The 27,983-nt window shown below is 39.2% G+C and overlaps 1 protein-coding gene across 5 annotated transcripts in view; it reads left to right on the top strand.

Moving 5' to 3' along the window:
- The window catches only part of LOC144595217 (spermatogenesis-associated protein 13-like), a 98,420-nt gene that overhangs the window by 43,077 nt on the left and 27,360 nt on the right, over positions 1-27,983 (top strand). For 3 of the 5 annotated variants that reach the window (XM_078402423.1, XM_078402422.1, XM_078402420.1), the window contains 3 exons: positions 8,258-10,042; positions 19,563-19,934; positions 20,708-20,849. In XM_078402423.1, the coding sequence (XP_078258549.1) occupies positions 8,258-10,042; positions 19,563-19,934; positions 20,708-20,849 (2,299 nt within the window). Of the gene's footprint in view, positions 1-4,686; positions 4,759-8,257; positions 10,043-19,562; positions 19,935-20,707; positions 20,850-24,460; positions 24,709-27,983 lie in introns of those variants that run through there. The other 2 variants (XM_078402421.1, XM_078402424.1) reach the window with 2 other exon arrangements.

Here is a 27,983-nt window from a genome sequence, read left to right on the forward strand (position 1 = left end):
TTTAAAAAGGAAAAATAATTCAAGTTGTCTGACAGGCTGAAATAAATATTAATAAGCCTTTAATATCATGAAAAACCCAAAAATGCACACTGACACTTTACAAGCCATCTTTTGTTTGTTGCTATGAATCTTAAATAAAATCAATGTAAATGAAACCCAAACCATGGTGACCTCTTTGTATTCCTGCACATAATCTTGGTTTAGACAATAGACAATAGGTGCAGGAGTAGGCCATTCAGCCCTCCGAGCCAGCACCGCCATTCACCGTGATTATGGCTGATCGCGGTTTGTAAGTATGTGTCCATTAAAATATAATGCTTGAAATCAACTGGTGTAAAATTCTGAACATAGACACAAAATGCTGGTGTAATTCAGCGGGTCAGGCAGCATCTCTGGAGAAAATGAATAGGTGATGTTTTGTGTTGGAACTCTTCTTCAGACTGAAAGTAGAGGTGGGGGGCAGGGAATAAATTGGATGCAAGAAAAGGCCAGAACAAATCAGGGCCGGCAACAGACGACCTCGGGAAGGGTGGAGCCCATAATGGCCCATTGTTGGCTGGGGAAGGAGGGTAAAATTCCTATATTTACATGTGGGGGTTGGGGTGGGCTACTGTTGATTGCTTGTAATGGGCTCCTTTGTACTTTCTGAATAGGATAGATTGCCACCACATCACAGAATCTGGTCTGGCTCCATAACCATTATTGTCATGACTTGGGAGTGCTGGTGCAGGACTTCCAAAAAGTTAATTTGCAAGTTGAATCGGTAGTAAGGAAGGCAAATTCAATGCTAGCATTTATATCAAGAGGACTGGAATACAAAAACAGAGATGTAATGCTGAGGCTCTATAAGGCGCTGGTCAGACTGCATTTGGAGTACTGTGAGCAAATTTGGGCCCCATATCTGAGGAAGGACGTGCTGGCTCTGGACAGGGTCCAGAGGAGGTTTACAAGAATTATTCCAGGAATGAGTGGATTAGCATATGATGAACATTTGACAGCACTGGGCCTCAATCGCTGGAGTTTAAAAGGTTGAGGGGGGACCTCATTGAATCTTACAGAATAATGAAAGGCATAGATGGAGTGGATGTGGAAAGGATGTTTCCACTGGTGGGAGAGTCTAAGACCAGAGGTCATAGCCTCAGAATTAATGGGCGCTTTTTTAGAAAGGAGTTGAGGAGGAATTTATTTAGTCAGAGGGTAGTTAATCTGTGGAACCCATTGCACAGAGGGCTGTGGAGGCCAAGTCAGTGGATATTTTTAAGGCAGAGATAAACAAATTCTTGATAAGAACAGGTGTCAAGGGTTATGGGGAGAAGGCAGAAAAATGGGATTAAGAGGCTGTGATGGAATGGCGTAGATGCGATGGGTCGAATGACCTAATTCTACTCCTATAACTTGTGAACATGTCATTCAATATCTCTTGGATTCCACCCTATCATGGACTTTGTCTTTTGTTTTGTCTATCCCTACCATTCTTTTTCACATGTTGGCAGTTCTTATGAAATGCCATCAACTCTGTTTCTCCCTCAGTTCGCAGATGCTCTCAGACTAGTTGTGTATTTCCAGCATTTAGTTATTTATCAGATTTTGAGTATTTACAGTGAACTTTATGTTAATGAGATTTATACCTGTTCAGGAAGGCACATTTTGTAGGAAAAAGATCTTGTAATATCATGGCCGGTAATTGCAATATTCTGGCTTTAAAGTTTTCTGTGAAGTTGAACACGATTTAAATTGGCACAATAGTCTTTATTTTGTATAGTAAATGAAAAATAGGCAGTGAAATATGTTCTCAAATGAATTACTTAATCTTAAAGAAAGGCACAAAATGTCGAAGTAACTCAGCGTCTCTGGAGAACATGGATAGGTGACGTTTTGGTTCGGGACCCTTTCTCAGACGACGTACATCTCCTTTAAATTTTGCCACTCTCACCTTAAAGCTATGCCCTCTATTTGATTTTTCCATCCTGGGGAAAAAAATTCTGACTGTCTAAGTACGCCTCTTTTATATACTTTTATCAAGTCTCCCTGCAACCTCCAGCATTTCAGAGAAAACAATCAAAGTCTGTCCAACTCCCTGTGGCTACTACCCCTTAATCCAGGGATCATTCTGGTAAACCACCTCTGCACCATTTCCTCCGCATGCTTCCTGTAACGGGGTGACCAAAACTACACGGAATACTCCAAATGTGCTATAAAGCTGCATTATGACTTCCTGACTCTTGTACTCAATGTCCTAACTAAGTGCAGGTGTGGCCCGTCTCCCATTCCCAAAGTGGTTTAGATACAAAAATAAAGAAGTCTTGATGCAACTGTAGACGGCATCAGTGATTTCACACCAAGAATACTATGTGCCTGTTCTGTGTACTTAAGGAAAGACTTCAGCTTCAAGGGTGTGTAGCATATGTTTGCTTATTTAAATGGCCTTGCAGGTACTAAGGGCCATGTGGCCTATTTCTATTTCCTAAGTTCTTTGCCATGTAAGCAAAGAGCCATATTTTGTCAGCGTGCACATTATGTTGAATATATTTAATATGTTCGAAATTTGCTTCATGCTAATCCTATGCTCATTCCAATCCACAGCAATTGCTAGTTCAAAAACAGGAGAAAGCACTGATGCTACTATTTCCCCTTTGCTAACGATGTTGTGGTGCTGATTGTCAACCCACAAAAATGTCAGGAAAATATTACTAATTGCTTCTGTGTGCATGCCATTGATTAATTTTCACATTATGTGCTTGTTTATCATCACTATAGTAGTGGGGTACGTGATACTTAGTTTGTACTGTTCTTTTTTAAAAAAGTGCTGGTGTAATTTAGCGGGTCGGGCAACAAATTTGGAGAGCATGGCCAAGTACCATTTGGGGTTGGGACCCTTCTTCAGATTTTCCTTTCCCTGGGCAGGAAGTATGTCTCATTTGATCATCTTTAACCTTGTCTATCTTGGTTTGATTGTATGTTTGTTTAAACTGTGAATACACATGACACCCTGTTTATGTTTATCATCACCGCGGGCGTGTGGTAATGCTTTCCTGGGTAATTTCTTCCATCAATTCACGGAATTATGATAACGGGACATAGTTTGGACCAAAATGTCCAAATCAAAAACTTTGTAATAAATAACTTTTTTTGTTGTTGTTTATAAACCTTGTTAACTGCAATAATTTTTAAAGAACGAATGTTTCAAAGATTGTTAGACTGTATACGCTTCGGTTCAATAGCTATTGACACCATGAAACATATCCTGTTTGTGTCCTTTTGATTAGAATTCATCCAACTTCTGCTTATACTACGTGTTGCAGTGTTCATTCTAAGTTTGGGCAAATATATGTATGGTACAGAGCACTGATATTGGTTTACTTTGCGATAGCTGGTTGTGCAATCTGACAAATGATTCATCACAGCACATTTTCTTGTATTAGAATAATTTCTGTCCAATGGCATTTAATGGTTAGTACCATATGCAACAAGCTGCATGGTGACAATTGGCAAAAAAACCTGACATTTAAATTTATCCTCAATCTTAAAATATCTATAAGGACAAGCATTCATTTTCCAAATTCCATTAAAAAATAACAATAACTTGTATTAAACGTTCATGGTTAATGTCCCAAGGTGCCTCACACGAACAATTAAAAATTGCCAGTGAGCCACAAGTGGACAAAGAGCACAGGTGACCAAAAATTGATTAAGTAGTTTTTAAGGTGCACCCTAAAGAAAGATGTCACTGCTGTTGTACACAGCTTCCTCGGCTGTTCCCAGGCCGTGCCTGCCACTGCCACTGCCAACTCTTACCTGCACTTCAACCACCTACGGGCCAGAGCCATTAACTCCTCCGATCCTCACCTCTCCCCCAACTGCCAGCAGGCCGGAGCCGTCGACTCACCCCCCAAACTCTTTTTCCGCTACAACCCCAAACATCATCTTTGCATGTTCTCCGGAGAGGCTGCCTGACCCACAATGTTATTCCAGCATTTTGTGTCTTTTTTTGTAAACCAGCATTTGCAGTTTCTTGTTTTTACAAAATGTTTTAGTTATATTGTTCACAAGAGTTCATGAACTGATTAGCTGGGTTGTTTTAAATGTCTGCATCAGTATCAAATAATAAATGGAGAATCTGTACATTGAGGTTTTTTTTTGTGCCTTTTAAAATTATAAGGCATCTAGTTTATTCACCCACCTTTGCCTGAGCAGAATGCTGATGCAATTCATTGCTCTTTATCCCCCCTCTCCCAAATGAAGAGGCTACTTCAACTGTATTTTGATTTTTGCATAGTGGATCAAAGAGGAAGCTAGCCCCAAGTCATGCAGCTGTGAATGCTTTCTCTATTCCTTTATTGTTCTCAAGGGATGCGATTTGCCAAACAAATAACCAGCTAGAAATTGAACGAAAAACAAACTGCTGGAGGAGCTCTGAGTGTCGGGCAGCATCCGTGGGGGGGAAAGGACAGACAGCATTTTGGGTCGGGTCCCTTCTTCCTGACTGGGAGTCACTGACAGTCCTTTGTCGAGAGATGCTTTTCTTTTGCTTATTATAGAATCTCACCTCCATTTTATTCTTGCGGAATTTCTTTCCTTCCTCCAAATAATGTGAATTTTCACTTCTGGTTTGGAGACATTGAGCTGTTCCTTTGTATGAAGCTGGCCTAACTGGTTTGTGATTTGATCTTCTTGTTTCAATGAAATGGCTGTTGTTCAATGGTCTTTAGAAGAGTGAATCTGTACCTTTTATTACTCGTTCTTTCGAATATCACTCGGGTAAGATCATTTTTATGTGTGTTGTTGACTAGTTCAGTGATTCTTTAGTGTTAATCTGATTCATACAACGTGACAAGAACCTAGCATTTTTTTCTAAAGTTACTTGGTCATAATCAATATAACAAGTTTCAGTCAATGCTACTCCTTTTAAAATTAATGTCAATATATTTGGGTTAGTGTGGGAAGAAACTGCAGATGCTGGTTTAAACCAAAGACAGGCACAAAATACTGGAGTAACTCAGCGGGACAGGCAGCATCTCTGGAGAGAAGGAATGGGTGACGTTTTGGATAGAGATCAGTCTGAAGAGGGTCTCAAGCCGAAATGTCACCCATCCTTCTCTCCAGAGTTGCTGTCCTGCTGAGTTTCTCCAGCATTTTGTGTCTATCTGCATGGGTTAATGGACTGACCAAGAATGGTGATGTTTGATTCTGCATTGTACTGTCAGTGTATTTTAAGTATTGTGGGCTTGAATAGGATGAGCACCATCTTCCATCTGAGCTGCATAAAATTACATTTTTAATGTTTTTATGGGAAAGTTTAGTTTAGAGATACAATGTGGAAACAGGCCCTTTGGCCCACTGAGTCCGTGCTGACCAGTGATCACCCTGTACACTAGCACTATCCTACGCACTAGGGACAATTTTTACTGATCCCAATTAACCTGTACGTCTTTGGAGTGTGGGGGAAACCAAAGCACCCATGGAAAACTCTTGTGGTAACGGGGTGAACGTACAAACTCCATATAGACAGCACCCGCAGTCAGGATCAAACCCGGGTCTCTGGGTTTGCAACTCTACTGCTGCGCCACTGTCCCGCCCCAGCGGATACGCTTAAAAATGTTAAGGGAAATTAATTTTAATTATATAGGAATAGGGTGCAAAAATGTATAAATGTAAACATTAATTAATTACTGCATCCTTTGTATTCTTAAGGCATGGATAGCTTAAATAGAAGCACCGCATCTTAGAACTTTGACTGGATTTGTATTAAGGATGTAATATTTGTCGCAGCAATTCATATCAGTACTAATATTGAGGCATTTAATTGCAGTGGTGCCGTTCCATTTTTAATACAGTAAATTAATGGCAAGTATTGGCTAAGTAATATTGGACGCATGCAAAGTGAACAATTTTTGGGGACGAGGAAAAACTCTGAGCTTTTCCCATTTGTGCAATAGCAATTTAGATCATTAGATGTACAGAGTCTCTTGTCCAGATTAGGAGAATTGAGAATTAAGGTGGAAAAGCTTTAATAGGAATCTGAGGGGTGGCTTTTGCACACAAAGGGTGGTAGGTGTATAGAACAAGCTGCCAGAGGAGGTAGTTGAGGCAGGAACTGTTGCAATGTTTAAGAAACATTTAGACAGGTACATGGATAGGACAGGTTTAGAGAGATATGGGCCAAATGCAGACAGGTGGGACGAGCGTAGATGGGACATGTTGGCCGGTATGGGCAAATTGGGCCAAAGGGCCTGTTTCCATGCTTTAAGACTATGAATCTCTATGACACGAAATGCCAGAGTAACTCAGCCTCCTCCACCTAATCGTTCTACTAGTTCCACTGTTCGCATCCTTGTATCCCTGTCGTGAGCACATCTTCCCCGCCAAACAATGTGCCATTATGGACTCCCCACTCTCCCTTCCTGAGGTCTTCTGTTGCTGGCCTAGTTTTGTTCCGGTATTCTCTATCTTCAGTCTGAAGAAGGGTTCCGACCCAAAATGTCATCTATTTCTTTTCTCCAGAGCTGCTGCCTGACCCGCTGAATTATTGCAGCATTTTGCGTCTATTTTCGGTAAAAGGCAGATGGAGTCAGGTGGGGGGAAGGGAGGGTGAAGGTAATGATGGCTGGAAGATAATAAACTGCAACTCAAAGGCTGCTAGTGGTGGAATCTGATAAGTATGGGAGGTGCTAATCGGAGGTGCTTAGGAGAGAGCTGAAGGGTAAATGGCATCTGAAGCAGATATGCGCAGGGGTAAGGGAAGAGAGAGGAAACTGGTGTGGGGGAGAACCAAAGAGTATGCTGGTGGTGTGGAATTTCATCGATATCTGCCTTTATTCAGACATGGCCACTGATATATGGGAAGTGGTCTACATTTTATAGTATCTCACCATGAGCCTTTAAGGCTGACTACAGGTTGGTGGAGGATTTTTATCTTAAGGATGCTGAATGTAACGCCCATCCTCCACCTGCTTCAGTGAAAGCATTGACAATGACCCAAAGCTCAGAATTAGAACAACCACTACAAGCTTCAATCTTCACTTCCTTCAATTCTGACTTTCTCCACGCTCTAATGTTGCAAACAATATTTTGTATTTTTTGTAAATATTACAATATCTCAACGCTGCTGTGAGACTGCACAACCAGCGCTACTCCCAGAAGACCAGTCAACAGACCAGTTAACAGTAACAGTTTAAAAAAAACACAGTAAATGATGACAATTATCCTTATCTTTATTTATAATGAATGTATCTTGCTATCCACTTTGCTGCTGTAACACTGCAAATTTCCCCGATGTGGGACAAATAAAGGAATAAATGGAATATATTATTATTACCTAACTTTCAATGTAAGGAGTACTTATCGGGAAATTAGCTAAAAATTATGCTTAACGTTGGAGAATCCCTGGAACAAAGTATTTAATCATAAACTGAAGTGTGTGTGATTGTAAATAGAAAATAATTAATGCATTGAGTCTCAGAACATTGCATTGAACATTACATATTGAGATAGTGATCAGCTGCATGTCTTCCCCAAAGTGTGGTCATTTGGATTTCTGCATACAATTTTAAAAGACTACAATGACTCTCTTCATATTCACGTGGAGAAAGAATGATTGTACCAGGGCTGCATTTGGAGTCATCTTGTGTCATGTCTGAATTATTAATCATTATTCTGGAAAGAATTATCAGAAGCATTATTACTTGTGTCACTGCGACGTAAGAGGAAGCTGTTCAGCCCATTGAGTTTATGCTAACTCTCGTAGCATTAGCAATAATCCTACACCCCCACTAATTCCTTGTAGCTGATTTTCTCCGATAGTCTCCTTAACTCCCCACACTGATTCTACCACTGTCCATCTGCACTGGGGGTAATTTACAGCATCCAACGAGCCTACGCCTTGTCTTTGGGATGTGGGATGAAACCAAAGGATCTAGAGAAACTGTGTAGAAAGGAACTAATGCTGCCTGACCAGCTGAGTTACTCCAGCAATTTGTGTCTATCACCTGGAGAAACTGAAGGGGTCACTGGAAGAATGTGCAAACTCCACATAGCCAGCACAAGGGGTTAGGGTCGATTGGAACTGTAAGGCGGGAGCACCATCTGCTGTGCCGCTGGTAACTGTGTTCTAATAGCAGAAAGGTCATGTATACATTTTAAAACCTAGCCGATTCTCAGAAGTTATGGTTTATTACTTCATCCAGCCAAAATGGTTTGTCAATTGTTAATAAATGCAAAAAATATTATTAACTCCTTTCTTTGTATTTTTTCCATACAGACTCTTGAATCCAGTGAATCATTAATGTTACTCCAGATAAATGAAATGAAGGAAAGTGAAACTGAAGTGGGGTCAATTAAAGAAAACGTCCATGTCAAGCTGATCAGTGGCCAAACTTCTTCCAACATTTATCACAATGGCAACATGAAATCGTGTAATGGATCTACAAATGGGAGCATTGATATCTTGTTATCCACTGGTAATTCAGACTCTAGGATGTTAAAAGGTTCGTCTCCACAGAAGATGGATAACTATTATGATCATAGAAACATCAATGGACAGGAAAGTAGGGATAATATGAGTTCTTCAAAAACTATGCAAATATTTTCAAATCCTAGGAAGAAAGCCAACTGGAGCTCTGACAATAGACCCTGTTCTGTGATAATGATGGGAAATTCGCCCACGTGGAATGCCTTATCAACCCTGAGGAAAATGAGTTCCTTAAAAAAATTAAAATCTTCAGTTTTTCATGGAATTCAAGCGAGAGATAACTCTGCGGTCAGAAATGTGGAAAATGTTGAAAATGAGCACAAACATATGCAAAATGGCCATGGCGTACAAATGCAGAGTAAATATTCTTGCACAGAGACTTTACAGGACATATGTAGCTCTGCAGATGACTGTGCCTCAGATGGCTCGGAAACGGAAGACGTCGATGAAGTCTTTTTGCGCCACACCCATCGATCACGGAGCATTAGACGTGCTTACAGGATTGGACGGATAAATTTAATTGACTGTGATAAATCTCCAATTCAAGAGAATTCTACCAGCATTGTGCCACTTGGGGCCCAAGAATCAAACGTTAGTGATTCAATGGTAACCAATTGTAAAAACCACAAAGTTATCTACAGAAGAAGCAAAAGCACTGAGAATTTAAGCTTTTTCAAGAAAAGTTCATTTATAAGGAAATCGGCCTGCAACTTTACAGAGTTAAAAGTAACCAATGAAAATGTGGATTTAGGAAATACAGTAAGCACTTCGGAAAACGATGAGGACGCCACAGTCAATACTAAAACCCAATCAAAACATTGGAGAGGCCCAATCAGGACTAAAGGTCTTGACAGAATGCTACGATTAGTGAGTAATGTTACAGATGGTGCAAAAAGGCGAGAGAGCCCCTCAAAGGAAAATTCACCATTATATGAACAAGGAAACCAATCTAATAGCAGGCTGCATGATGATTATTCTCGAAGAGTTTCTAGTGGTGCTGACAGTGAAAGATACACATACAAATCCAACTGGAAGAACGATTCTTCCTGTCTTGAACCCTGTAGCCCATCCACCAGCATATGTGTTCCAATTGTTATCGTGCACATGGAGAAATCACTCTCTTCACCAGAATTTCAAATCAATAGACCTTCCCAATACTTCAACAAAGCTGTAACAAATCCAAGCGATCTAATTACCTGTTCTCCCATTAGTCCCACTACTGATGAAGTTTTTTTTAACAATTCAAGTGAATCGACTCGGTTCATAATTAGAAATGAACAGCCCGAAACTCCTATCACAGCAGTAACTTTTAAACCTCAGAGTCTTAGCACTGAAAAAATCAAATACAACATTCCATCCCATTGTTCAAATCAGTATAGTAATTTGTCTCTTAGCTCAATGGACAGCGATGGACGAACTGAAGGAATCATTCCAAAAGCTGGAAGATGTCCTGTGTCTTTTCAGGATATGGTGCAAACGGTATACTTTGATGGTAATGAGGACAGTGGCATTAGCAGCTATTCGCAGCTTAGTCTGAACACAATGATTTCGGAAATGGATGAAAAGAAAGAAGAGGTAATATTTTATATCCTAATTAATCTCCCCCCAAAAAAAGTGATAATTCTTTTAACATGACAGCGTCCAATACACATTAAATATGACTAATAACTACTTCATCTGCTGTTGTTGTGGTAGGAGTTTTGACACATGAAAAAAGTATATGCTTTTCCTTTGAAGGCTTTGATTATGCCTTGGTATTTCTGTATGTTAAATATATATAGACTTTTTACAATGCACTTAAAGTCCAAGTACATAATATGCTCATGAAAGAAATTCACACTTAAAAATTTGGGAAAAACATTTATTTGCACATAAATTCTTATGCCATTAAGTTGGATGAGGAACTAAGAAATGTGGCAATCGAAGCAATCAGCATTGTTTTAGCACTGATGAGATGGGAAAATAGCCTTGAAATTGTGAAGACAATTTCTTTAAATAGAGGGTTAGTGCTACAAAAGCTGTTTTTATATCAGTCTCAGTTATTTTTACGACAGCTGAGTTATGAAGGATTCTAAGTTTGCACATGAATTACATCAATTAGTTTACTTGAATGAGTGTCATGGATTATTCTTTTAATGCCATTGAAATGCCCCCTATATTGAATTTAACACCATAAGGCCATAAGGCATGGCAGCAGAATTGGGCCTTTCAGACCATCAATTTATATATAGCAAACATAGTTTATACTCTGCATTAATTTGAAGTTCTGTATGTTTATTGCCAGACTTAAATGTAGGTTGGTGCCCTAAATTATTGAAGGAGTGCCTAGGTGATGGTCAGTCTCTAAACCCGAGTTAGGAAATTGGATTATGTTACCACCTAATAATCTAATCAAAGTACGTAAGAAATAGTAGGAGCATTTCATAAATTCATAGTTATACAGCATGGAAACAGGCTCTAGCGTTAATATAACAATAAAAATCATCTATTTTGACTTCAATCATCTATGTTGGTCGTCTACATAAAAATCACAACTATCCATGAGATGTTAAAATGGGCAGGGAAAAATAAGTTGAGACACAACCAGAAAACAATCCTTAGACATACTAGCATAACTGGGCATGACCATCTAGTTAGTAATGGCAAACTTATTTAACGTGTTGAGGCAAGAAATTATAAAAATCAAAAGATAACTTTGTATATTGATCCATAAAAATGTATACATTTGTAATAGTCCAAGATACCAGGGATGTGAAGCTCTTAAATCTCATGATCCTAAGCTCAAAGGAAAGTCATTTTCCAGGAACCATTTGCCCCTAGCATCAGCAATAGACCCAAAGGAGATCTGACAATGCTCCATAATAAGTTTTAAAAGGTAAGTACACATGAAATTTTGCTAATTGAACCTTGCCCAATGATCAGTCGTTGTCCTCTATCTGTTCAACAACATCCAACCACACCTATATTCTCATTGAGCATGGTAGCTGAGTCCAGTACTTGCCATCATCACAAACAATGTTGGATTCCCTAAGCACCAACCATCCACACTGTTCCCATTCCACAGTTTCTTTGTGGGAATTACAGCTGGTTTCCCTCTTCTACCCTCATTCACCATAGAAGAATCAAAGTTAAGTTCCAAAACAATACTGGTAAAGTCCCTGCAGACCACTTAACGGCGTAACACTTTGCCTGTAATCATATGTTCTACTTAATCAAAAGCCTTAAAAAGGTAAATGAAAATACCTTTAAGGTCCTTAAAGTTTTTCTTGCCACCAATCAATATATTATTTTAAATACAGATATTCTGGTTACAATCAGGAGTGACAATTGTCGAGCTCTTCTGCCGATCATTAATCATAATTGTATTCGCTAATTATTTGAAAATAATTTTAGTGAAGGTCCTTAAAATAATGAATCCAATTGTAATCTGTTACCAGTGATCGATATTTTAAAGCATTATTAGAGCATCTGATTTTGGGGTAAGGACTGTGTATGACTGTTTTTTAAATCATGTGGAATCCTCTTGCAAGTCATTTACATTGAATACATCTTGGCTAAAATCTCAAAATCGCCCTTTAATTTTATTAAGAGAAATACTGTTGAGACCAGGCACTGTAACCGTTTTTAAACTCTATCATTTTCATGACCTCATCAATGGTAAGCTCAACAGATCCATCATTATGTCAACAGTTAGTCCTCCTTTGTTTGCGAGACAGATAGGGGAAGGAATGTTTGCTATATGTGCCTTATCAGTACATATACTAAAATCATTAAGAAGACAATTGATACTAGCTGGTCAAATCCATCAACTGTCTGGCCAGTACCTTCTTATTCTCCTTTTAGGTGTGGGGTCCTCAAATATTTATTCTTCTGCCGAGAAAATCTTTTCCTAGCACTGCTACTAGGAATTTCTTGCCTTTTTAGGCCTCTTCGCAATACCTGCAACACTTCTGGTGCATACGGCCTCTCAAAATTAGCACCGAGACATCTTATCAATTAGAATGAAACATAAATTCTTACCACTAGAGCATATTTATCTGCCAAGGTTTTTCCTCATTACCTAACTAAGATGGACAGATACCATTTCATGTTACCTCTACTGTTTTAACCTGAGAACTTTGATCTCCATTTGCACGCATTAATGCATTAACACATTCCAAGATCTATCATCTTCACAAACACAGAGCTTTATCGGAACCTCTTCCAAAATAATCTGCTTGCCTTCAATGCTAGCAGCAGCACAATGATATATAATGGTTCCATTGGTCTGTGTGGCATCAGAATTAGCAAACGCCAACCTTTTAATAAAATCAGCAGCAGCCGATTTATCCAAAATCATCTTTGATGGCAATGAGCACGATAATATTTCTGTTCCCTATTGACTTGCTCTCAAGCTTCAACATCATCAATAGCTCATCATTAGTCCACACTGATAACTCCCTTCCTCTCTTATGTCCCTAACTTCCATTTACATCCTGATTCACTTGAGCCTTGTCTTTTGTAGTTCTGAGTCACAGGGTGCTTATGTCTCTCAAATAAAATGTAATCAAAATGTATTTACTCTTTGCTTCCTCCTTCCACAGATTCAGCCTGATCTGATGAACCTTTAAAGTATTTTATTTTATTTAAAATATGCAATATTTAGTTTTATATTCTCCAACTCTATTTTCTTTTGCCCCCTTTTGGAGGTTTATCACATTTGCAAACAATTAGTGGTTTGATATTTTAAGTGATACAAAAGATTCAACATTTATAAATTGCAACAATTTCAGTTTAAACGTAAGCTGCAATGATAATTCATGATATGAATCTGATTTGGAAAATTCAGAATAAACCTCAATTTATAATTTTGTATTCAAATAACCATTCATTATCACTATTTTAGCTGCAGTTTGTGATTCTAATTCTAGTGGAATTTTAATAAATTATTGAGATTCAAATAACAATTTTTGTCAACCATTTAAAAAAAAATGTGGTCAAAAATGAGTGAAATTTGAATCCAAGTTTAAAAAGCAAAATCAAACCTGCCAAATTTACAGAGATTAGTATGATTTCCGACATACATAGCCATTCTGAGTATCCCTAATCAGTCTGTGCCTATCCAATTGCTGAGGGATACTGTCCCCAAGAATCCCCTCCAACAACTTTCCCACCACTGATGTCAGTCAGGCTTACCAGGCTGTAGTTCCCTGGCTTGTCCTTGCTGTCCTGCTTGAATAACAGTACAACATTAGCCACCTTCCATTCTTCCACATCTTTGCCTGTGGGCTAGAGATGATGCAAATATCTCTCCCTAGCTTACTACAAGGTCTGACGATGCTCTCGGTCAAGCCCTGGAGAATTATCCACTAATTGGGGATGTAAAGAATTAAAAGAATGTAAAGAATTAAAACTTTGAAAAAGCTTTTTTTTTTAAAGTAAATTATGCTGCAGTGTTTATAAAATTACTTTTTGTTTTAAATAAAAGGTTATTTGTTAATGTAAAAACATTTGGACAGGTTCATGGATAGAAAAGATTTGGAGAGATATAGGCCAAATGCGGGGCAGGTGAGACTAGCATTAATGAGGCATCTTGGTCAGCATGGGCCAAAGAGCCTGTTTCTATGCTGTACGATTCTATGACTATGACTCTACTATCCTTCTGAGATTTAAATCTGCCACCTTAATTAGTCTGGTCTTTATGTGGTTAATTCTTAACTCCTGAAAAGGGTTAGTAATGCATTCATTTTTATTGAGTACCAAGGTGACCAAGGCTGGGAGCTAAACATGCAGGAGTATTCAATATTCAGGAAGGATAGACAGAAAGGAAGAGGAGGTGGGGTAGCATTGCTGGTTAAAGAGGAGATTAATGCAATAGTAAGGAGAAACATTAGCTTGGATGCTGTGGAGGAAAGTGTCGGCCCGAAACGTCACCCATTCCCTATCTCTCCTAGATGCTGCCTGACCTGCTGAGTTACTCCAGCATTTTGTCAAGTCAAGTAAAGTCAATTTTATTTGTATAACACATTTAAAAACAACACACATTGACCAAAGTGCTGTACATCAGTTCAGGTACTAAGAACGAACATACAATGGCACACAAACATAACAGCACAAACATAAACAATTCACAGCGCCCCAGAGGGCCTCAAACGCTACGGAGTAGAAACAGGTTTTGAGCCTGGACTTAAAGGAGTCGATGGAGGGGGCAGTTCTGATGGGGAGAGGGATGCTGTTCCACAGTCTAGGAGCTGCAACAGCAAAAGCGCGGTCACCCCTGAGCTTAAGCCGAGACCGCGGGATAGTCAGTAGCCCCAAGTCGGCCGACCTGAGGGACCTGGAGATAGAGTGGTGGGTTAGAAGATTTTTGATATGGGGGGGGTGGGGGGGGGGAAGCTCGTTTAGGGCTTTGTATGTGAATAGGAGGAGCTTGAAGTTGATTCTGTACTGTACTGGGAGTCAGTGGAGAGAGGCCAGAATCTGGGTGATGTGGTCCCTTTTACAGGTACCCGTCAGGAGTCTCGCTGCAGCGTTTTGGACCAATTGCAGGCGGGACAGGGATGATTGGCTGATCCCAGTGTATAGGGAGTTGCAGTCGTCTAGGCGGGAGGAAATGAATGCGTGGATGATTTTTTCAATGTTGTCAAATTGGAGGAATGGTTTGATTTTAGCTATGGTACGAAGCTGGAAGAAGCTGGCTTTTACCACAGCGTTGACTTGCTTGTCAAACTTTAATGCAGAGTCAAATATCACGCCAAGGTTTTTGACATATGGTTTGACTAGAGAGGATATGCTTCCAAGGCTGCCTGTTATCATTTTGATGGAGTCAGGGGGGCCGAATAGGATGACCTCAGACTTGCTCTCGTTTAGTTGAAGGAAGTTCTGTGCCATCCAACATTTTATGTCCTCAAGGCAGTGCACGAAAAGACAGACAGGCTTGTTGGCGAGTCTGCCATCGCTGACGACGCCACCTGGTGGAATGCAGTATAATATAATGTGGATAAATGTGAGGTTATCCACTTTGGTGGCAAGAACACGAAGGCAGATTATTATCTGGTGGTGTCAGATTAGGAAAAGGGGAGGTGCAACAAGACCTGGGTGTGCTTGTACATCAGTCACTGCAGGTACAGCAGGCAGTGAAGAAAGCTGATGGCATGTTGGCCTTCATTGTGAGAGGATTTGAGATTAGGAGCAGGGAGGTCTTACTGCAGTTGTACAGTCCCGCCATCCTGGGAATTAACCTGGTGAACCTACGCAGTACTCCCTCATAAGCTTGGATGTGTTCCTGGAGGCTTGCTAAACATTAGATCACATGATCACTTCTAGCATCTTGTGTAAATATATTAACAAATCTTGAACAGAGTAAAGTTCACCACACACGTCACATTCTCTCTTGCCCCACATTTCCGAGCGCTCGCACTGTTTTAAATAAATGCTCCATTGATTTTTCCATTGCTTTTCACAATTTTTCATGAAATAATTACAGTAAACAAAGATCACCCTGATTTTAGATACAAAATGTTGGAGTAACTCAACGGGTCAGGCAGCATCTCTGGAGAAAATGGATAGGTGACATTTTGGGTCAGGACACTTCTTCAGACTGAAGTCTTCTCGAGTCTGAGAAAGGGTCCCGACCCGAAACGTCAACTCTCCATTTTCTCCAGAGATGCTGCCTGACTCGTTGAGTTACTCCAGCATTTTGTGTCTATCTTTGGTATAAACCAGCAACTGCAGTTCCTTTTTATCACCCTGGTTTTCCATGTATCACAGCTGTGGCTTGTCAGGCTTCCGCTGTGCACAAAAACAGCTATATAAAACAACATAATTTTTTAAGCCACTTCAGAAGGTTCAGTATTTAGCAGCTCACGAAGGATTACATTATTCCCAAACTGGCATAAAGAAATATCACTGCTCTGACAACTGATGTGATGAATGCAATGTGAATGATGGTACCTTACCTCAAACATAAATAAGGTTACATTCCCCTGCAGAAATATCTTTATGACTCCAATCTAAGCAAATAATATTGTGCAACAGGCAAAACCCGATTGCACCAAATTAGACCGAGAGCGCAAATCATCACATAAAGTGAGAAATTATTTTTCCATGAAATTAATATATATTGTTTGTCAAAAGACATGATGCAGAAAATTAAATGTTTTTAAACTATGGGACTTCTTTTCATTTTTCTAATGGCTGAAACTGGAGGTGCTTAAGTGCAAATTTTCTATTTGACTGAATTTTGTAAGTACCTAAATAAAAAGAGAAAAATATGATGAGAATATGAATATCATATTCAAAAGATAATTTGTAAATCTGTTCAACAGACTGGAGGGAGTCCGTGTAGGAAGGAACTGCAGATGCTAGTTTACACCGAAGATAGACACGAAATGCTGGAGCAACTCAGCGGGACAGGCAGCATCTCTGGATAGAAGGAATGGGTGACTTTTCGGGTTGAGAACCTTCTCAGACTGAGTCTGAAGAATCATCACCCATTCCTTCTATCCAGAGATGCTGCCGGTCCCGCTGAATTACTCCAGCATTTTGTGACTGGAGGGAGTCAATGCATCTTTTACATCTCAACCACAACAATTGCAATTTGTATTCTGTTAGAAATCTTTGAGGTTTTAAGTTGTGATACATGGTGCAAAGTGTGCAGTTGATGATTTATGTTGTTAGTCTGCTGTGCATATGACTGAGATTCTCAGACTGACTGGCATGTTCCAATAAGGATTCATATTACAAATAAATGGTTGTCTAAATGGCCACAATCAATAAGAATTGTATATTTTATCAGTGCATGCGTTGAGCATCAATATCTGACCATGCGGTTGATATAATAATTTCATTTTAGCTAAATACGTGATATCTGCAAGGATTAGTTGCTAACTGCATTAATCTAACTTAATACAGAAGCTTAAGTAAAGTACTGAGCAAGTAAATATTGTTTAACTGTGTAAAACAAACACTTTGAGGTACTCAGCAGGTCAGGCAGCATCTGTGGTGGGAAATGGACAGGTAACATTTCGAGTCGGCGCCCTTCTTTAGACTGATGGAGTAGAGGGGAGATAGTTGGTAGGAAGGAGTGGGGCAAGAGCTAGCAAGTGAAAGTGGATCCAAGTGAGGAGGGTTTGATTGGCCGGATGAGTTAGGTGGAGGAGAGAAGGGTGGAGATAACAACCAGGGGCTGGAGGTGATTTGTAGAGAAGACAAAAAGGTGCAGATGGTGGAGTCTGCTAAGGAAGGAAGGTGGAAAATAAAATGCAAAACGAGCAGGAGGGACGTGGTTAGAAGGAAACAGAGAAGGGGAAAAAACATCCGGAACCTGTGGATGGTATAAGTGGGATATAAGCAGGTGGATGAGGGGAAAGGAACTGAGTTAGGGAATGGAGGGAGTCCAACAGTATGTTTTAACCCACTAAATAATATTTACTTGCTAAATGACTTACTTAAGTGGTAGGGGCATGCTGGCTAGATGAGAAGCTTGGGGGTGGTTACCTGACAATGGAGAATTCAGTGTTCATACCATTTTGTTGTATGCTACCCAAATATCTTCCAGTTTGAGTGTGGTCTTACTCTGGCAGTGACGGAGTCCAAGCAGGCAGGTTAGAATGGAAAGTGGAATTTAAATGTAGTTTGTAATCTTCTCTCCCTTTGTAATTATTTTGCTCTAAACTTCTCCATGTGTTATCACAAATGTTCATTGAATACAAAGGTGGTGTAAAAATCACTGTCATAAGCAAAGATACTAGAGGAGCAAGATGAACACTCCGTCGAAATCACCTATACTGAAGTGTAGTACGCAAAGGAGCGGAATGTCTGCCATTTTAGTAGGCAAAGCCCGCCGTTCACTATGCCTCTCGTAGTGTAATCAGTGTTTTGGGGGAACAGTATGTGTGATGATACTATAAAAATGCAGAATATATCTCACCTATCAATTCACAGATTTTTGTAGTTTTTCTTTTTAAATGTTTCTGCCTCCTAAAATGGCGCCATGACATGCTACGGTTTTTAGGGTCGAGTGGTCTATCTTGCTCTGCTGTATTATCTTTGGTCATAAGTGACTCACCTTTGAAAAATAATGTACAGAAAAACGCAATTAATTATTGTAACATAAAAAGCACTGAATTTTTGTTTGACACCGGCTTAAAATCAACACTGTGATCATTTGCCCATTATAAAACTGCCTGACTTTTAATTCTTGGGTGTATATAGTATTTCCAGCTTTATGTCTGTGCAGACTGGAAATCTAGGCTTGTAATTTAGAATTATCCATAGTGCTAAAATAATTCCAAATTTATGGGTATTTTTGGCATGCTAGCAAAGGAATCAGTTTTATTTGTAGACTCTTAAATACTTTAAAATTCATGGTGATGCCAAGATGGATACTTATTTTCGCACATACATCCCTTTCCTGTCCCTAAATCCAAATATCATTCAGCACGTACCAATCAATTTATGTGTGCGTTTATTAGTTCCATTGCTGATACATATGACAATTAAATATTCTTAACTTTTGTATACAGTTGGCTTAGGTAGTTATCTTTTTTCCTGCCCATGTTTTCTCAATGTTTAACAATTGCTTGACCTCAGAAGGTTGTGAAAATCAACAAAATCTGGATATCGAAGAAGATTTAGGATAAATACTAGACAAAATGGATCCGTTGGGCCCAAAGCTCTCCTGCATTGGTGCAGCACCCTGTCTTCCCCCCCCCTCCCCTCTCTCCTCAACCCCTCCCTCCCCTCTCCCCCCCTCCCCCTCCCCTCCTTTTAAACTTTAAAATGTGAATAACTTAAAAAATATAACACCGATTTCAATAAAGCTACTTGCATTATCACTAAAGTGACGATGGTGAGCAAGGTGGGCTTAAAATTGTTGCGCTATCGTGTACCGTTTTGGCTGAGGTTCAGTCACAAACAAGATAACAAACGAGAGTTTTAGTATATAGATGGCGAACCTGTAATGCATATTTTCTCAGGTCTGTAAAGTCAGTCCAGACGTCTATCCTTGTATGTACAGGCAGTTGACATTGAGATATTTGTACCAAAGAAATAAGATTCTGTATTAAGAAGCAATACTAAAAAGATGATGATTCTCTGTGTTCATATTTGAAAGGTTTCCTCTGAAGACCTGTGGAGAAAGCCATTATCTTCATTGGAAGAAGAAATAATGAACACACAAAGAGTTGGTCAAAGGAGGTGGAACTGTGGAAAAGGCAGGCAGCGACAACGGCCCCTTTCAGACTATGGCCAGTTTGCGAGCAGGAAGTTTTCTATCCCAGAGAATGATCTTCCTGTTCAACCTCCAAACATGGATTTTACAGATTGTGAGGACACCACTGATGCATCTTGTGTTGATTCTCAGCCACAGCAGTATACAATTATTCAGCAAAATGGGAACCAAAAGAGAAGGCCCATCTCTGTAATTGGTGGGTTCAATGTCTATGAAAATAACTCTGAGCAAATGGAGGACCATCTTACAGTACAAGTAAGATGATACTTTTGCTGTCTCTTCTACACAAAATTAAACTTTTCCATTTTGCTTTACTTAATAAGGGAAGTGGAGAGAAACCAGGGAATTTGGGGCGGTGAGCCTCACATCGGTGATAGGGAAGCTGTTGAAGAGAATTCTTCAGTATGTGATTTACTCCCATTGGGAAGAGAATGAGTTAATTAGGCTTCATGCACTGCAGGTCATGTCTTACTAACTTGATTGTGAGTTTTATGAGGACCTGACAAAGATGATCGATGAGGGTAAGGCGGTGAATGTTTACATGGATTTTAGTAGGGCATTTGATAAAATCATCCATTGTAGGCTGATCCAGAAGATTAAGATGCACGCGATTAACAGCGACTTTAATCCAGAGTTTAATTCCAACGTGAGGTGTTGCAACTTGGGAGGTTGAATGTTGGAGGAAGATATGCAATTAATGGTAAGACCCTTAACAGCATTGAGATACAGAGGGATCTTGGGCTCCAAGTCCATAACTCCCTGAAAGTGGCAACACAAGTAGATAGAGTAGTTATATTTGTACTTTTAAACTGGGAGATTTCAAATATTTTGTACTGCACGTCACTTGTGAGAGACTAGATTTCTGCCCCTTTTCACTTCCGGCTAAATGTAAATTGACCAAAGGGCCTGTTCCCGTCCTCTGAATCTAAAAATAGCATACTTATAATATTAATCTTATTCAACTAAGTCATTTTACTTCTAATAATTAATATTTTTTCGAATGCATTGTTCACTTATTCTGTTTCCAGTTAGTTCGACCACCCATCCCTTCACATCAGGTACCACCATATAAAGCAGTGTCTGCCAGAATTCGACCTTTAAACTTCTCTCAAAGCACACCCATTGGTTTAGATCGGGTTGGACGCAGAAGACAAATGAGGACAGCAAATAGTAAGTGACATTTATCTTAATGAGCATGTATGTTATAATCCTGATTGTAAGCATTTTCAATAAAGCGCATTTCCTACCATCATAGATGTAAATCTGAGCGAATGTATTTTGCTTTGTTGTGACTTTCAATGAGACGCACAGAGACCAAAGCTTTAGTTATAAAATGAAGACACAAGTTTGTAGATTGTGGAATCTGAACCAACAAAGAATCTGCAAGAGGAACTCAGTGGTCAAGCAGTATCTGTGGGTGTAAAGGAATGGTCAATGTTTTGGATCAAAACCTGATTCAGGGTTGCTTTCTGATTGCTTTAATGTGCTAGCTCCAGGACAAATCATCAAAGGTATGCCCAAGAACTTGAAGTTGTTCACTCCCTCCACCACTGACCCATCTGACAGTTCATGAATCCTCGGTCTTTCTCTTCTAAAATCAATAATGTTCATTGGTATTACTGACGTGGAGAACAAGGTTGTTGTTCTGGCACCATTCAATCAGACAATCTATCCGTAAATCAGAGTCCTCTGTTACAGAGCTGTTCGGATGAACTGTGGCAAGGAGCTTTGCATCATTCTCCAGACCCTCTTCACCAATCTACACTTGGCAACGAGGCGGGCAACACTCTCCTCCCCATGTCCCGAGGGCAGCGTGCATCAGTAGTAAGATTCCAACGGTACAGGAAGGATCTCACTGGGAGGGTCCTTCTCACCGCCAGCCAAGATAGGTGTAGGTGCTAGGAAAATGGACAAGGGAGAGCCAGTGGATGTAGTGTACCTGGATTTTCAGAAAGCCTTTGATAAGGTCCCACATAGGAGATTAGTGGGCAAGATTAGAGCACATGGTTTTGGGGCTAGGGTGCTGACATGGATAGAAAATCGGTTGGCAGACAGGAAACAAAGAGTAGGGATTAACGGGTCCCTTTCAGAATGGCAGGTAGTGACTAGTGGGGTACCACAAGGCTCGGTGCTGGGATCGCAGCTATTTACAATATACATTAATGACTTAGATGAAGGGATTAAAAGTAACATTAGCAAATTTGCGGATGACACAAAGCTGGGTGGCAGTGTGAACTGTGAAGGGGATGCTATGAGGATGCAGGGTGACTTGGACAGGTTGTGTGAGTGGGCAGAGGCATGGCAGATGCAGTTTAATGTGGATAAATGTGAAGTTATCCACTTTGGTGGTAAGAACAGGAAGGCAGATTATTATCTGAAGGGTGTCAAGTTAGGAAATGGGGAAGTACAAAGAGATCTGGGTGTCCTTGTTCATCAGTCACTTAAAGTTAGCATGCAAGTACAGCAGGCAGTGAAGAAATCTAATGGCATGTTGGCCTTTATGACAAGGGGAGTTGAGTATAGGAACAAAGAGGTCCTGCAGTTGTACAGGGCCCTAGTGAGACCGCACCTGGAGTACTGTGTGCAGTTTTGGTCTCCAAATTTGAGGAAGGACATTCTTGCTATTGAGGCCGTGCAGCTTAGGTTCACTAGGTTAATTCCCGGAATGGCGGAACTGTCGTATGTTGAAAGACTGGAGCGACTAGGCTTGTATACGCTGGAATTTAGAAGGATGAGAGGGGATCTTATTGAAACATATAAGATTATTAAGGGATTGGACACGCTAGAGGCAGGAAACATGTTCCCAATGTTGAGGGAGTCCAGAACCAGGGGCCACAGTTTAAGAATAAGGGGTAGGCCATTTAGAAAGATGAGGAAAAACTTTTTCAGTCAGCGAGTTGTAAATCTGTGGAATTCCCTGCCTCAGAAGGCAGTGGAGGCCAATTGTCTGGATGCTTTCAAGAGAGAGCTAGATAGAGCTGTTAAAGAGCGGAGTCAAGGGATATGGGGAGAAGGCAGGAACTGGGTACTGATTGTGAATGATCAGCCATGATCACACTGAATAGCGGTGCTGGCTCGAAGGGCCGAATGGCCTACTCCTGCACCTATTGTCTATTGTCAATTGTTGGCGAATTCTGGTGATGAGGCATTTCACCAGATAAGTTGGGCAGTTTGCTCAGGACACCATGCCACAGGATCTAGGTTCTTGTCTCGCAGTGCCTCTGGGATGTTCTGTGCTGACTGATGGATGTGGTCAAAGATGTTGTTCGGGAAGATCTTTTCCACAAAAGACAGGTGTTGTGGCAATGTCCAGTTGACTGGCACATTGCATGGCAGCAGTGCCAGACCCATCCTTTGCAAAACTGGGGGAGAGAGAGAGAGTCTCCACAGACCTATTTTCGTATGACCTTGGCTATCTGCCCCAATTCTTGTTGCAACACCAGTCCCTCTGAACCAGATCCCCTGCACCTTCAGGTAGTTAGTCCTGATGGTGAAGGGGACAGAAGATTGGTCGGACCAGCTGCCAATGACCAAGGCTTCGCTCTTCCTGCGGTCGACTCTGGCCCCCGATGCCGAACAGCTTGACGTATGTGTTTTAATTGTCAAATGATCCAGTGCAGAGTGGAGAGCCAGTGAGATCGCACCCTCTGTTGATCTATTGTGGCGGTAGGCAAAGTGTAGTAGGTCCCAGTTCTTGCTAAGGCAGGAGTTGATATGAGTGATGGGTAACTGGAAATCAGCATCTTGTGAAGTTGTGGAAGGAATGGAGTTCTAAAGTTCAGGTCCTGCCCAATTGTGGGTCTTGGGCCAGAGCCATTCAGGTGGATGAGATCAGTGGTTAGTACTGTGGAAGTTAATGGTGGAGAGCGAAGTGATGAGGCTTAAATGAGCTGCACTATTTTTTTGTCAGGGCTTTAATTTCCCCTCAATGCTTCAATGGAAGTGCTTGCATGGGGTATGTCATCATTTGATGCATGTCTGATGTGGAAATCATTTCATGTGTGCAATGGTGAATCTCAAATGAAAGTGCCTATTGAAATTTCTAGGGTGGCACAAATTGACTTGGAAATGGTCACTGTTACCTTTCACACACTGAGGAAAATAATGATTTCTAGATGGATCGTCCTACAGCACAATGAAATGGGATTTTTATACCTATATTTGTTATGTGTATTTTGGAAAAGAAGTCACTATTCTACTTGAACGGCAATTTCTTAATGTTTGCTGGGTCCATTTTTTAAAAACTATTGACTAATTTTAGAAGAAATATATGTGGTGTGCACATCAGCTTTTGTTTTAGAATTGCGTGTAAGGTATGCTGGTGAAGCATCATTAATAATGCAGTGCAGCATTTAACTACTCATTTATATTCGGGTCCAATTCAGTTTGTAGCAGTCAGATCTTTGTGACGGGTTTGTTGTGGTGCATTGCAAAGGCTGCATAGAGAAAGAGGGGGTTTCCGAGCATATAATTGAAAGAAATTTGCTCTCCAAGTTGGAGCTTGATAATTTAATCAGGAACCACCATATCAGGAACACTGATCTCTTAAATTTTAAAGTTTGCATGCTTTCCCAGTTGGGTGTACAGATCATTTCATTCAAATGTTTGGTTACTCTCAAAGAACTTGCATTCTAAAATTAAAATAAAAAGTTGCACATTTCCAGAGATGTTATTAGGGAAGAACACTTGTACAAGATATCATTGACACCGCTTATTGTTTTGCTAAAACAACCTCCCTAGAGTCACCCCATGACATCAGAGAGAAAAAAATACTGAGTAGTTGGAAGTATAGTGTACGGTAAGCCACTTGTGTTGCATTGGCGTCTGGCCTGATGAACTCGGCAGCCAGTTGAACCAATGAATGAATCCCTGCAGAGTTTCAAACGCACAGGATTTGCTGTATTGGGAAATAGCAATAATGTCTTTAACCTAAATCAGCTGCTTTGCTGTTAAACACGGAATTATTTTTCAAGAATGGTAGCAAGGGGAGAAATTACCAGATTTTGGAGTCTAGAGAGTCTACAGTTTGGTATGTATTACACAAGTGTATTGATGATTTGCACATGCATGTGAAAATGAAAGGTAAAAAATTCTTACAGGGAAAGTAGTTCAGGATAATGATAAAGCATTACATGAAATGAGAAAACTAGAAAGAAAATACTGTATTCTGGATTTCGTCAAATTGTTGGTATGAGGATATAAATTTCTAAAAATGCATTAGTCATGATCTTGGAAACCAGGAGTGCTGATGACTAAGCACATAGAGCAAAGTTGTATTTAAAGTAATGAGCATGTTGATTACAATGTATTATTTTAATTATAGTTCTGTTACTCAGAAAAATAACAAGACTCATTAACTATTGGGAAAGTTTATTAACAGTCATTGTTTCAGTAGGAGAACCGCCACCCTTTAAAGATGTGGCTCAATTTTTTTTAATCCAATGCATTTCATCACATTGCACATAATACTTGCCATATTTTGGAAAACATAATATTCATGCATGGAATGAAAGGCCTAAAAAGGCCTTTGGATGCATTTTGAGAAAATGTGCCATTTTAATAGATCTAAATCGAAGGACAGAAATATTTTTTTCTAGAAACAGAATTTTAATTTTACAAATGTAATATCTTTAAATCTTCTTGGATCTTGGGTATTTGTTAAAATGATATAAAGTACAAAATTAGGCTTTTTGTAATGTGTTAGCACTAAGGAATTGCAGTGTTAATGAAACATTGCACATAATGATTCTTTAATATTTTTTTCTAGAAACAGAATTTTAATTTTACAAATGTAATATCTTTAAATCTTCTTGGATCTTGGGTATTTGTTAAAATGATATAAAGTACAAAATTAGGCTTTTTGTAATGTGTTAGCACTAAGGAATTGCAGTGTTAATGAAACAAATTGCACATAATGATTCTATGTTAAGGGTTTATTGGATAAGATCATTAATTAATTAGACATACAGTTTAGTTTATCATTGTTCAGAAATGGCAATAATTCCAAAATATTTTCAATACTGAGTATAACTAGTTGATTGAAAAGCCTTAAGAATTGCTAGAGAAGAAAGGCATTGAAATTCTAACAGAAAAATTCCTTATGCTGGTGCTGAGGGTCTATATTGCCTTTATTTTACATTATCAATCAGTATTTTTTATGCAGGCTATTATTTCCTCAAACAGCAGAGAGTAAGAATCTGAGTGGATATTTTAACCATATAGATGTTGTTATCTTACTGTGTAATTGGAAGACCACGAAGTTTCAACGTACAGCATTTGCTGAAAAATCTGTAAAATGCATTTAAACTATTTACTACAATAATTCACTGTACAAGCAATGGTAACTATTCTTAGTCTGGTTATTTGAATTGATTGCATAAACCCAGAGCTCCAGTAAGCCTCGCAACAGTGCCAGTTTCCAGTATGCTTATCTGGCTTGTCATTTACATTTTATGCTGCTTGAAAAGTAGGTCATAACCTTCCTAAACCCATTTCTTCTGTGACATTGTGCAGTGGTGGAAATAGTCAAATCGATTTGAAAAAATATTTAATACAATTAAAAAGCAATACTGAAATTTTGAATTTGAAACTCTTTTTTATTGCAATATACGCTTTAGGTAATTTTTATCTTGTATACATATTATTTAATGTCAATTCATATATTCATGGACCTATAATCCATGAATATATTGATTAAAACAGAAAATGCTGGAAAGACTCAGCACATCAAGCAGTATCTGTGGAAAGAGATAGAGTTAATGTTTCAGATTGAGCTGAGTAGTGCTTCCTGAGTTTTTTTGTTTCAGATTCACAGCATCTGCAGTATTTTTATTTTAATCAAAATATATTAATTCCCAGTTTGTTAATATTTGTATAACAGGTTTTAAATGATGTGGTCTCTTCTTTATTTAATCCATGGGTTTACATCATATCGAAACTGTTTTAATTCAACCGTCTAAATTTAATTAATTATCAATTAGTTCATTCAATCTATCTATCTTTCTCTCTTTTTGTACTAAATTAACAATAATTCTTGCTCTTTCTTTCACTCTCTTACCATTTAACTCTTTCTTTTCAATTAGTTAAGGAACTTGACTGTGGTCCTGTTAGGGTCCCAAACGCTGATGTGCTATTCTATGTGCTATACCTATGTGCATTTCCAGTTAATCATGGCACTATGAGCTAAAGGTCGAGGGAAAAGATTAACTGAGGTCACATACACAAGCTGCTCTCTTCAGTGAGATTTAGCCAATTCAGACAAGAGTTTCTTTGATCCAGTTTGGGGCCAATCCTTTGATCCTGTCATATTTTGTAATGTTGTGTTATCAATGGCACATAGTGGATTTTTAAATCTCTCACTCAACCAACACAACATTGTCATTTCAGAATCTTCTGTTCATGGAGTCAAAACCTTCTTCAACTTGAGTGGATAATATATGTAGACTTCAACTTGAAATTTCTTGAACATAGAAAATAGACTATCAATTAAAAAAAATAAAATTCTGCCACATTAAAACCATGTTCTCCAGAGATGCCTCCTGACCCACTGAGTTCCTCTAGCATTTTGTGTATTTCTTTGGTATAAACCAGCACCTGCAGTTCCTTGTAATTCATTTTCTTATTTATTAGCTTACTGGATATAATTTATATTACTGGCAAAAGTAAAGTTCCCATATTACTCTTATAAAGTTGATGTTAACTTTCCAAAGTTAGAAATGCTTTTGGGGACCTATAATTTCTATAGATGAATTTAGAGTACAACTAAATTGACATACGCTTCAATGTAAAATATGTGGATGAGGATTGGTTTTAATATAGATGCTTGTTACTTGATAATATATTTTAATTAACTAGGCAACTGCATGTTCTGTTCACAGACTGTACATTCTATTACTGATTTTAGGGACATAAAATACAAGTTTTATGTTGTAATACTACTTCTGCTTGGTCAGCAGTGCTGTTTCTCTTGCTTTGCTTTCAAAATGATGTGAAACAATCAGCACAATGATGCAGTTCTGCATTGTTACTTTCACCGACAGAAGAAAGTATTGGGTTATTGGACTATTTTTTTGTTTAATAATGTCGCAAGTGGATGTGTTCTTGATAAAACAGTGAAAACTCAGTTCCTAGGGTCGGTGTTTTATCATTGGTAATGTCAAGAAATGCAAAAAGAAAACATGTCAGAAGAGCTGAGATTATCATGGGGTAGACCATAGAATAATTTCCACGCTGATGAAACCTCAAAATAGATAAGAGAGTGAAACAGTTAACAATAGACAATAGACAATAGGTGCAGGAGTAGGC

Source organism: Rhinoraja longicauda, chromosome 7, assembly GCF_053455715.1.
Source record: "Rhinoraja longicauda isolate Sanriku21f chromosome 7, sRhiLon1.1, whole genome shotgun sequence".
Classification (NCBI taxonomy): domain Eukaryota; kingdom Metazoa; phylum Chordata; class Chondrichthyes; order Rajiformes; family Arhynchobatidae; genus Rhinoraja; species Rhinoraja longicauda.